The sequence below is a fragment of the Equus przewalskii genome, chromosome 14, assembly GCF_037783145.1.
Source record: "Equus przewalskii isolate Varuska chromosome 14, EquPr2, whole genome shotgun sequence".
NCBI lineage: Eukaryota > Metazoa > Chordata > Mammalia > Perissodactyla > Equidae > Equus > Equus przewalskii.
Genome location: NC_091844.1, coordinates 84,064,468 through 84,077,752, shown reverse-complemented (window position 1 = coordinate 84,077,752; position 13,285 = coordinate 84,064,468). Strand labels below are relative to the sequence as shown.

At 37.5% G+C, this 13,285-nt stretch overlaps 1 protein-coding gene across 35 annotated transcripts in view; it reads right to left on the bottom strand.

The window, feature by feature from the left end:
• Positions 1 to 13,285, bottom strand: part of KIDINS220 (kinase D interacting substrate 220) — a 117,847-nt gene that overhangs the window by 52,724 nt on the left and 51,838 nt on the right. For all 35 annotated transcript variants that reach the window (XR_011526769.1, XM_070574527.1, XM_070574530.1 and 32 more), the window contains exons 21-22: positions 11,562 to 11,706; positions 3,511 to 3,673 (exon numbers count right to left, since the gene is read on the bottom strand). Coding sequence is in view for 34 of the 35 variants with exons in the window: in XM_070574527.1 (XP_070430628.1) it covers positions 3,511 to 3,673; positions 11,562 to 11,706 (308 nt within the window). In the remaining variant the exon portion in view is untranslated. The remainder of the gene's footprint in view (positions 1 to 3,510; positions 3,674 to 11,561; positions 11,707 to 13,285) is intronic.

Below are 13,285 nucleotides of genomic sequence, written 5' to 3'. Positions count from 1 at the left end.
ACAATAAAGAATCTGTAAAGTACTGTTTTGTATTCATGCAAGCGTATGCTCAAAAGAAATTTCTGTAAGTGGGATTGTTGGATCAAAAAGTAAATACATATGTACTTGTTCATCATTACATCTCCATCTAGAAGCAGGACCTGCAAATAGTAGACACTTAGTAAATTTTTGTTTGATTGAACTTAAATATGAATATTTTTGAGTGATTTAAAAAGCTTTTCTTTATTTTCACATCTCTCCTGCTTCTATCTCCTAGGAACACAGATTTTCTCTCACCACTTCCTACCCTCTTCACAGAACATGCAGGGGGCCCAGGGCCAGGACTCCAAGCAGGTAGCCTTTGAAACGTGACAACTGATCAACATTTCTGTAATCCTGAGACATAGTATACTTCTAAGCCTTCTATTCAATTAAAGGAAGGTAAAGAGACTGACTTGAGTCCTTTCTATACCCAAACCAAAGACTGACATGGACTATTTACTCTATTAAAAGATAGACAGACAGACAGATAGATAGATATGGGGGAAAAAAGGAAAACTGAAAAAGGTGATAACTATTTAAAAAGAGAAAACTAATGTTTTTATGGAGGCAAAGAAAAATTGTAGAAAAAATAATATAGCAACATCTGCTTAATAAGTTAGTTGTTTTTGGACTAAAGACAATTTATATTAAACATCTTATATATTAAATACTAAATAGAATATTACTATCTTATAATATTCTAGAAAGACATGGGGAACACAAAAATGTAAAAACTTCCAACATTTAATTTCATCCTAAAATTTCAATTTCTTAAGCACTTCAGACAATGCCAGAGCTTAAGGAAACCCAGATGAAAGCACCCTGTCATGAAAGGCAGCACAGTACACTCAGCGCAGCGACTCTGGAGCCAGACTGCCTCACTTCAAACCCCAACTCTACCATTTATTGGCTGTAAGACTTTCAGCAAGAGCCTTACCTTCCCTGGGCTTCAACTTTCTCGTGTGTAAAATGAGAATAATAGTACCTACTACCTCACAGATTGTGAGAATAAAAGGAGTTAAAATGTGAAGTGTTTAGAACAGTGACCAGGACATCAGTAGTTGATGGAGTCTGAAAGAGCTGGATTGAAACAGCTCTGCTACTTAAGAGCTGAGTGACTTTAGAAAGTCACTTAAACTTTCTGAACCACAATGTCCCTTGTTAACAACATGGACCATTCTAACCACCTGACTGACCTTCATAAAGGTTCATGAGTACTAAGGCACCTCGCAGAGAACCCGACAGTGAGGAAGAAAGGTTGGTGATACGTATGCCAAAGGGGCAAATGCTAACGCTGAGCACTTCCCCTCCTTACACAAGGACGCTTGAGAGACAACCAGCTCTCCTGTTCCCACATTTTCACATTTCTTGAAACCAAATGTTACTCTAGAAACAGTACCAATTCAGAGAGACTCTTAAGAATCCAGTTCATAGTTCCTAAATGAAAGCTTATCCTTTTCTCTGACATCTGTTTATTTACACACAAAGAATAACTACCATTTCTCAAGGATAAGGATTACCTGTCCACGCTAATTAGGGCTTTATGTAAAAATACACCATGTGAAAAATAAAGACCATTATATAGGTATGAATTATTATTAAGAAGTTGAAACTTTTAAAAGGTTAACTTTTAACTGTTTAATAATAACTGTGCTCATCTAGCAAACATTCATAATCACACAGCACCTTGTTGTGACACAAACGTTTATTCATGAAATAAACCAATATTTTACTACACAATTGAGGGAAAAACCAACCATGTATCTCACAAGATGATTCCTAAAGTACCAAAGAGCAGACGCAATTTAGTCCACTGCTCTCCAGGCCTATGGCAATTCTGTGTCACTGGCACCCACTGCAACGCCTACTTGACAGAACACACCCAGTGTAAACTGGTTGAGTTCACCATAAATTGAACTGCAAAACTGAGAGGAGCTCAAATCTGCAGGCTAATACTACAACCATCCTCTATAATTCTAAAACTAGTTATTCACCTAAAAAAATATTAAATAAAATATATACACAAAAAATGGGGTTGGAAAGTAAGGAAAATCATAGGCTGACAACACTCAAAGAAAGATTATTTGAAATTTAAAAGTTTTAATATACGAATTATTCACTAAATGCTATCAGTTTTAATATTTTACTTACATGTTCAAAATAATACTTTCAATTATACCAAAGTTTCATAAAATTGTTTGCATAGTTTCCTTGTATTATCTTTTTTCTAACAATTTATTTAGAGTAGCAACTGAAAACCATGAAGGTATTAAGTGTTCTGGTAAACAAAAAGGATTATAATTTTATGTGTGAATTTGACAAGAAATTGGTAACTCTTAAAACTTTATATACTCGACATGTCACTGAGCCTTAACTGCATGTCTTTTTTTTGGGGGGGGAGGATTAGCCCTGAGCTAACATCTGCTGCCAATCCTCCTATTTTTGCTGAGGAAGGCTGGCCCTCAGCTAATATCCATGCCCATTTTCCTCTATATGTGGGATGCCTACCACAGCATGGCTTGCCAAACAGTGCCATGTCCGCACCCAGGATCCAAACCAGCAAACCCCGGGCTGCCGAAGCGGAACATGCACACTTAACCACTGCGCCAACACGCCAGCCCTTCTTTTTTTTTAAATGTGCAATCCTCACAATGACCGTTTTTTTTTAAGATTGGCACCTGAGCTAAAATCTGTCGCCAATCTTCTTTTTTTTTTCCTTCCATCTTCTCCCCAAAGCTCCCCTGTACATAGTTGTATACTCTAGTTGGAGGTCCTTCTAGTTGCGGCATGTGGGATGCCACCTCAGCATGGCCTGATAAGCAGCGCAATGTCTGCACCCAGGATCCAAACCAGCAAAACCCTGGGCACCAAAGTGGAGCGTGCAAACTTAACCGCTCAGCCACCGGGCCAGCCCTAACTGCATGTCTTTCAAGAAAAAATTTAATCATTTCTTTACTAGAAGTAGAAATTTTAAAAGTACTTCAAATAACTGACAATAAAAATTCCTTTATTGTTTAATGTAAAGAAAGTTTTCTAGCCAGTATTCACAGTTCCCAAGATCCTCCTGCACCTCCTGTGAAAATACCTGCACTAATGATTTAGAAAACATAACCTCGTTAATATTCCAGGAAGACACACTAAAAAATAAAATGGAAACAATGTTTTAAGGTTTGCATCTCATGGATATAAATACACAAAGCCAATAGGACTATTAATTAAACATTTTTTTATCTTATAGGTTACACTGACAAAGGAATATATCCAAAAAAGCTGTAAACTTTACATGACGGGACATACACTTGTGCTAATACAACAAAATTATAATGGGATTCACGAGAGTGATTAATTGAATCCAAAAGTGTACATATTATACATACTATTTTCTACTTATTTTGCTTTAAATGTGTTAAGTTTTTTCTGAAAAGTCAACTCAATCTAAGATAAAGTTAAATTTTTTTTAAAAAGTTAAATATAAAGAGGTCAAAGTACCTTTCGTAGATAGTTTTTAATGTCATTTGGTCTGGAATACCTTCAGTCTCTTCCAAATATAATATGAGCCATGAAGTTCGGTATGGCCACTGCTCAGTAAGGTTGATCCAGCTAGCGAGCCTGTCCCAGTTGAAACTAATCTGGTTGGCTCTGAGTAATCGCCCTTTAGGGAATACAAAAACATTTTTAAATTAATAGATGTATAATGTTATGTTAAGCAAAACATTCAGTATACTTACAAATGATCTAACTTTAAATCTCTGAAATTTGCCATTTAGTTTACTACAAATTCAAACCTAGTATTTATATGGCTTCTATAATCCAAAGAGCTATCCTGGAAAGCTTCTAGAGCTTAAACACAATTCTGTTTAATTCCAAAGTAATTTTTTTGTGTGATTTGCCACTAGTGCTATACACTGCTTTGACCACATAAATTCAGGCAAAAATCTTTCAGAACTGTGTGTCAGACAGTCTCAATTCTGCCCATAATCATACAACAGAACACCAATGCACCCACGATGGGCCCCATCCTCTACAGCACCATCTAAGAAACTATGGATAAATCCAAATATGCTGGTCCTTTCTTGTTTTATTGTGGGTCAAGGTGCAAGCCCATATACTTTCATTTTTAGGTAGTAAGGGCGGCCTATGTAAGTACCTGCCAAGTGAGCTGTAATGTCTCTCTAAAATTTGTTTACATATTTTTTTAAAATCCTGTCTATCCATGGGGTTTTTGGAAGACTCCAATTCAGTGTTCTACCACGGGGCATGCCGACACGTGGACAGCTGCAATCAAACACTCAGAACAGATGCTTTGCTTCACTGCTTCATCAATTTTCCCTTGATTTCACCGGAATTCCAAACTGCTTATATTATCCCTTTTTAACTTTAAACACTGTCAGTTTTACCTCATCATTATCAGTTTAGTTTATATCCAGATCATGATAACGATTTGTTTTGGTCCCAATATGAATGATCCTCTTCCTTCTACTGACAGATACAGATATATAACCTTGCCCTCCAATTCTCCCCATATCTCCAGACTCTCACTTCCTCAGTGAATCTGCTTACATATGAAAACTACATTATCATCACTGGATTCTTGGTTCCCTGGAAAGTGGGACCTGGTCTGGTAGATCAATGACAGAGTCTCTACCTTCAGTCCAAGTGAGCTACAGTCACAAGCACTTGAGAGCTACAAAAATGCACTACAGTATCACAATTATTGTACACTAATGCTGGGGATAAAATGCTTAACAAAATAGATATGGTCCATGAGGCTTACATTCCAGTGGGGCAGATGAATAAATCAAACAAAAAGCATTAAATGAATTAATCACAAATTGTGATGAGCAGGCAGAGCTCTACTCTCAGTAGAATGTAAATAGGTTGACAGAGAACTAAAAGTTAAAAAAAACTAGGCAACTAGAAGTAAGGCATTAAAAAGTGCTTGCCAAACTGACGTTATACTTCTTGAACTTTTAAAGATGAAAAAACTGGTGAAAAACTTTTAGAACTGAATTGAGATATAGGTTACAACAATATAAGTACTAATTTTCATCCCATAATGATTGGACTTGACCTCCCAAATAATAACCTGTGGGAAGGCAGTGAAGATTTCAAATCTAACTATGTTTGCTTCATTGAGCTTTTGAAACTCACTCATTCAGTCGGGTACTGGTGACAGACATCAAAGACTCACTCCTCACCCTCAAAGAGCTCAAGAGTGCACGAGCAGAGACGGTAAATGGAAACCAATACAACACTATGAGATAAGACTGCACCAGAGACAGACACGCAGTGCTGTGAGAAAACACAGAAAGCACACCAAACCCAGACACAGCACTTAGCGGAAGATTTCCTAAGAAGGCAGCCAGTAGACCCGAGCTCTGCGGGATGAGCAGGACTCAGTCTGGTGAAGGAGGGCTGAGGCAAGGGAAGGGAAGAGAGTTAGGATACTCAAACAAAGGGGACAGCAAATGCAAAGTCATGAATTCATGAAACTGGTAGATAGAGAGAGTCAGAAAACTATTTTAACAGTATGAGTGAATAAAAATGATGTAAGTGTTCTAACTATTCTAGCATATAATAGTTAATAATAAAGCAGGAGCAAGAAAAAATTTTGCCCTGAATGTGTCTACTTTTAAATTTTATCCTTCAAACAACCCATTAAAACAAATTTTAAATGAAGCACATTTGATAAAATGAAGCACAATTTTTAAGTAGGAAAGCACTTAACTAAATACCCACCAATATTTTATCTACTAAAATCCCAAATTACTGCTGACATTAGTCCCATCTCTTTTATGATTTTCCTAAGAGTAGCAACTATTTCCACAGTGTTCAACAGATAATATCATGTATTTTTACATATAAGGGAATGGGAGCTACTAGAAATTAATTAACATGCTCAGGGCTCAAACCCAAATCTTTTGCCTTCAGATTCTATCCAAATAAAATATATTCCGCTATATACATCTAACTAATGTTACCTAGTTAATTGAAAAATTTATCATGAAAAATATCAAAAATCCATTAAAATAAAAAAATTTAAATCCGTAAGTTATTTTTCAACATAACACTTTGATATTTAACCAATAAAACTAAAGATATTAAGGTGCTTATATAAAATGAAAATTTTACCTAGAAATCTTTCCTTTTCAGGCAGAGTGACTGATTGAACTTAAAATAAAAACATTTCCAGGGCCAGCCCAGTGGTGCAGTAGTTAGGTTGCAGGCTCCACTGTGGGGGCCCAGGGTTCAGACCCTGGGGGTGGACCTGCACACCACTGATCAAGTCATGCTGTGGTGGCATCCCACATATAAAAACAGAGGAAGATGGGCACAGATGTTAGCTCAGGGCCAGTCTTCCCCCTCAAAAAAAGTTTCTGATATAACAATCTAGAAAGACTGCTGAACAGCTGAAGACTAATCATAGAGAAATTCTTACAATTAAAAACGAGGCTTGGGGCTGGCCCCGTGGCCGAGTGGTTAAGTTCGCGCGCTCCGCTGCAGGCGGCCCAGTGTTTCGTTGGTTCGAATCCTGGGTGTGGACATGGCACTGCTCATCAAACCACGCTGAGGCAGCGTCCCACATACCACAACTAGAAGAACCCACAACGAAGAATATACAACTATGTACCGGGGGCTTTGGGGAGAAAAAGGAGAAAATAAAATCTTTAAAAAAAAAAAACAAAAAAACGAGGCTTTAGTAAAACACTTTGGGGGCCAGCCCCGGGGCATAGTGGTTAAATTTGGTGCACTACACTTCAGAGGCCCAGGTTTGCAGGTTTAGATCCTAGGTGCAGACCTACACCACTCATCAGCCACGGTGTGGCGGCGACCTACATACAAAATGGGGGAAAGACGGGCACAGATGTTAGCTCAGGGCTAATCTTCCTCAAGCAAAAAAAGAGGAAGACTGGCAACAGATGTTAGCTCAGGGTGAATATTCCCCAGCAAAAAAAGGGAAAATGCTTTGATTCTACTCTGAAATGTGTAAACATTATTTTTTTAAATGTGTATCTTGATATCAACTGTTAAATGAGAATAACTTAGTCATCTTCAGAGTGCCTGGAAAGGTCTAAATATAAGCCAAAGTCCTTACTACGGATTTGAGGCCTATAAGAGCCCAAATGAACTAGCCACTGGCTGTTTCTCTGACATCATTTCCCACTACTCTCCTTTTTGCTCCCCAAACTTCAAGCAGACTGGCCTCCAACTGTTCTTTGGATTCCACCTGAGAGTATTTACACTTGCTATTCCCCTCCGCTTAGAATGCTTTTCTCAAGATACTTGTCAAATTCGGTTCCCACTTCATGCAGGTCTCTGATTCATTCAACAACAGTGTCCCAAACATTGTTGTGAGTACTGAAGAAAGAGAAAATAAGACAGACAAAAATCCTGGCCGCATGGGTGTCACATTCTACCAAGGGGAGATAGACAAAAAACAAAATAAATAAGTAAATGATACAGTGTATTAGAAAGTAAAATAAAGCAGTGAAGGGATAAAGCAAGGAGTGTCAAAAAGGGGGTGTAATTTGATGTAAGATATGAGGGCTGGTCTCATTGAAAAGGAGACATTTAAGCAAAGACTTAAAAGGAGGTAAGAACACCCATTATGCATCTGTCCAAAGAAAGATCATTACAGGCAGAAGAAACAGCAAGTGCAGAAGCCTTAGGCAGGAGCATGCCCCACCCTTCCAGAACAGAAAGGGATGGAGGAGGAGAGTAGTAGATGATGAGGTCAGAGGCAGGGAAAGGGGTAGAGAGAGACAGAAGAAAAAGGACCTTGTAGGAAACTGTAAGGACTTAGATTTTTATTTTCAGTGAAATGGAGAGACATACTAAGAGTTTTTTTTTTTCCCCTAAAGATTGGCACCTGAGCTAACAACTGTTGCTAGTCTTTTTTTTTTTTCCTGCTTTTTCCCTCCCCAAATCCCTGGAGTACATAGTTGTATATTTTTTTAGTTGTGGATCCTTCTAGTTGTGGCATGTGGGATGCCACCTCAACATGGCCTAACGAGTGGTACCATGTCCACGCCCAGGATGCAAACCCTGGGCAGCCGAAGCGGAGCGTACAAACTTAACCACTTGGCCACGGGGCCGGCCCCCATAGTAAGAGTTTTGAGCAGAGAAATAACATGATTGGCTTCTATTTTAAAGGGACCGCTGTAGCTGCCACATGGAGAAGAAACTGCAGAGAAAACAAGTAGAAGCAGGGAGAGCAGTGACAAGGCCATTAATACAGACAAGACATCATAATGCACTGGGTAAGGGCAGTATGTTAGAAATGGTAAAAAGTGGTCAGATTCTAGTTACAGTCTGCATATAAAGAATTTACTACAGGGGGCTGGCCCCGTGGCCGAGTGGTTAAGTTCGCGCGCTCCGCTGCACGCGGCCCAGTGTTTCGTTGGTTCGAATCCTGGGCGCGGACATGGCACTGCTCATCAGACCGCGCTGAGGCAGCGTCCCACATGCCACAACTAGAAGGACCCACAACGAAGAATACACAGCTGTGTACCGGGGGGCTTTGGGGAGAAAAAGGAAAAAATAAAATCAAAAAAAAAAAAAAAAAAAAATTTACTACAGATTGGAGGTGGTATATAAAAGAAAGATATCTCTGCCCAAGGAAGTGGAGAAAGAATTAGATTAACTGAGACGGGAGACTATAGGTGGATTAAGTTTGGGGCAGAGGATTAAAAGTTCACTTTTAGACATGTTAAGTTTCACACATATATTAGACACCATTAGATTTCAAGTCGGCAACTGGAGAGCAACAGAGCTGAAGATGCATATTTGAGAACCTTCAGCATACATATAATATTCAACCTCTGGGACTAAATGAGATCAACACGGATCTGGTCTAGATAGAAAAAGGAAGAACCAAGGACTGCTCCAAGGGCATTCCAACGCTAAACAGTAAGATGAGATGAGGTTTTTATAGCACTTATCTTTATATCACTTTACATCTTGATCTCTTCCCCAATAGGGCAAGAACGTTATATTGTTCACTGCTTATCTCCACAGTGCCTAGACCAATGCCTGGCATATCTAGACACTCACTATACTTCTGTTAAATAAGTACATAAATATTATTGATAATATGCTAAAATATTTCCATTGTAGAACGTAATCAAGTATAATGAGGTTTGACACCTCACTTAAAGGGATTTAATTACCAAAAATATTGTGAATATATTACATACAACCACACTTGCAAAATAGTTCCATAGCATGCACCCCAATGTTAGTATAAAAACAAATTCCAGTGTAACCATCAAAACAAAGTTAACACTAGTCAATATGACAAAGTGCCATTCAATACCATGCAAAGAAAGAAGCATATTTTACAAACTAAATTACAAATATTTATAAGTAAGCATTAACATGGTGGAGAGCAGAATTCCATGCAAGGAATTCAGTCATTGGGCAATAATCTTCAATGTATTATCAATATTTTTTATTTAAAATATCATTTGAAAACTAGAACAGAATAGCAGCATATAAAATCTGAATTTCAACATTTTAAATTATAAGTTAATTAAGACATCCCATATTCATGGATTGGAAGACTTAATATTGTTAAAATGTCTACATTACCCAAAGTGACATACAGATTCAATCAAATCTCTGTCAAAATCCCAATGACATTTTTTGCAGAAACAGAAAAATCTATCCTAAAATTCATATGGAATCTCAAGGGAACCTGAATAGCCAAAACAATCCTGAAAAAGAAGAACAAAACTAAGGGACTCAGAGTTTCTGATTTCAAAACTTACTACAAAGCTACAGTAATCAAAACAGTGTGGTAGTGGCATAAAGACAGACATATAGACCAACTGAATAGAATAAGAGCCCAGAAATAAACCATACACATATGGTCAAATGATTTTTCACAAGGGTGCCAAGATCATTCAATGGAGAAAGGAGTCTCTTCAATAAATGGTACTGAGAAAACAGGACATCCACACGCAAAAGAATGAAGTTGAACCCTTACTTAACACCATATACAAAAACTAACTCAAAATGTAAGACTTAAAACAATAAAACTCTTAGAAGAAAACATAGGACAAAAACTTCACTACAGTGAATTTGGCAATAATTTCTCGGATATGACCCCAAAGGCACAGGTAACAAAAGAAAAAATAGACAAACTGGACTTGATGAAAATTTTAAAATTTTGTAAATCAAAAGACACTATCTACAGAGTAAACGGGCAACCCATAAGCTGGGAGAAAATATTTGCAAATCATATATCTGATAAGGGTTTAATATCCAGAATATACAGAGAATTCCTAAAACTCAGTAATAATAATAAAAAAAAAAACAATTCAAAAATGGGCAAAGGACCTAAACAGACATTTCTCCAAAGAAGATATACGAATGGCCAATAAGCACACAAAAAGATGCTCAACATCACTAATCACTAGGGAAATGCAATTCAAAACTACAATGAGATACCACCTCACACCCATTAGGATGGCTACTATCAAAAAAACAGACAAGTGTTGACAAAGATATAGAGCAATTGGAACCCTGTGCAGTGTTGGTGGAAATGTAAAGTGGTACAGTCACTGTGGAAAACAGAATGAATGTTCCTCAAAAAACTAAAAATAGAAATAGCCAGCAAATCCACTTCTAAGTATAGACCCAAAAGAATTGAAAGCAGAGTCTCAAAGAGATACTCATACACCCATGTTCATGGCAGCATTATTCATAATAGATAAAACATGGAAGCAACCCACGTGTCCATCAACAGATGAACGAATAAGCAAAATGTGGTATATACATACAATGGAATAATATAGCCTTAAAAAGGAAGGAAATTCTGACCTACGCTATAACATGGATGAACCTTGAAGACATTATGCTAAATGAAATAAGCCAGTTAGAAAAAGACAAATACTGTACAATTCCACTTATATGAGGTACTCAGAGTAGTCAAAATCAGAGGCAGAAAGTATAATGGTGGTTGCCAGAGGCTGGGCGGAGGGCAGAAGGGGGAGTTACTATTTAATAGGTATAGAGTTTCAGTTTTACAAGATGAAAAGAATTATGGAGATGGATGGTGGTGATGGCTACACAACAATGTGAATGTATTTAATACCACTAAACTGTAAAAATGGTTGAGATGGTAAACTTTATGTTAATATGTATTTTATTTAACACAATAAAAAAAGAAAAAATATTTCATTTGAAACCTTAAACAGAATAGCAGCATATAAAATCTGAATGTCAACATTTTAAACTATAATTATACTCAGTTATACAAATTATCATAAAATTATCTTTATACAAACAGAAAAATCTGAGATGAAATAAAAGACTTTTTAAATCATCAAGTTTTAAAGTAGTGTACAACTGATGGTTGATTTTCATTGTCAAAACTAATACTGGTTTTATTAGATACACTTCATGCAAATAAAACTGGTGTTCAGCAGTACAAACATCAACATACAAATGGTACATTCCTTTGTTTCTGAAACTGAACTGCTTTGTTAATGTTAAAGCTTATTATCTACCATAAGACAAAAAGAAACAAAAGTCACCTGTCACAGAAACAATATTAAGTAGCCTTCTCATAGTCTGAGGACTTATGTCGCTGAACCAGTCCTCCGTAACCAGCAGTTTTGTGAGGTCAAAGGACATCTGCCGAGTGACCGTCCGCTGCATCTGCCTTCTCCGGTAAGTGTCCTGAAACAGTGCATCATCAATGAGAACGAGTCCATATGCCAAGTCCAAGAACTTACGGCTTTCTGAGAAGTTAGTACATGTTCATGACAACAACAAAAAAATCCAAAATTTTAGTCTAAGGGAAAGATCATATAATAATAAAAAGTATTATTATTCCCTGAGGCAGAATCTTTACAGAATAGTTTTAAAATAATATTAGCAGCAACTGCATCAAATGCTATGGTTTAGCTTCAGATGTATTTTGATTTATAATTGTGCAGTTAAAGAAAGCTCAGTGCATTGAAGATTATAAGTAGGCAGAATTATGTAAAGAGAATTCAGTTCAACTGTTATAGGAGCTCAGTATTTATAGGAACCCTGAAATAATAAAGCAAGTTACGCTTATCTAGTTTTAAGAATTCAGTATTTTGATTTTAGGTTATTTTTAAATGTGTGACAACTACCTAAAGGGCAGAGCTGCTCTAACATCCTCACATCCGCATAAGAATTAAAGGTGCTCTCCTGGTTGGGGTGGGGTAGGGAATCCATCTAATCAGAGAGGAACAGGCACAACAAAGATGTGTACTCATCTAATGTCACGAAACAAGGGAATGGTGGAGGCAACCACAGGGAGCCCAAGAGGCCAGACTCCCAGGAGAGAAATTCAAAATGGTAAATCATACCCTCCTCTTACTTTAGTGCTAACAGTTGTCATGCATAATAGTAATTTTGCATCCATACATGCACAGACGGTCTCCGATTACAATGATTCAACTTAATTTATCGACTTTATGATGGTGCAAAAGCCATACGCATTTAGTAGAAACCTTACTTTAAATTTTGAATTTCCATCTTTTCCCAGGCTATCAAAATGCAGTACGACACTCTCTCATGATGCTGGGCAGCGGCAGGCCCTGCAGCTCCCAGTCAGCCACATGATCATGAGTGTAAACAATCAATACACTTACAACCATTCTGCACCCACACAGCCAAGCTGTTTGTCACTTTTAGTACAGTATTCATTAAATTACACGAGATATTCAACACTTTATTATAAAACAGGCTTTGTGTTAGATGATTTTGCCCAACTGTAGGCTAATGTAAGTGTTCAAGGTAGGCAAGGGTAAGCCATGATGTTCGGTAGGTTAGGTATATTAAATGCATTTTTGACTTATATTTTCAATTCATGGCAGATTTATCAGGATGTAACCCCAGTGTAAGTCAAGGAAGATTGGTATAGGGTGGAGTCATAAAACCAAACATCACTGAAGACACATTTTTTAAAACATAAAATGTCCAAATTCAATGGCAGCAAACTAGAAAAAAAAAAAACAGTGCCAATGCTAGCTACCTAACCATCTTTAAGTGGTATTATCACCATAACTTACCTGCAAGTGGACATCTTCCTGTCTTGTACTCCTCCCTTGTTCTATACAAGAGGGTTCTACAAATGGGGTAGGACAGGGACAACTAGAGGATTCAAGGAGAAGCCCAAGGTGGCTGGGAAGGGCACAAAATTGCCGTGTGGGTATAGAAGAAAGTCACACCTCACAGACGTTAGGGAGGAGGAAGGCCAAGAGGAAGATAAAGTAAGGAGTTT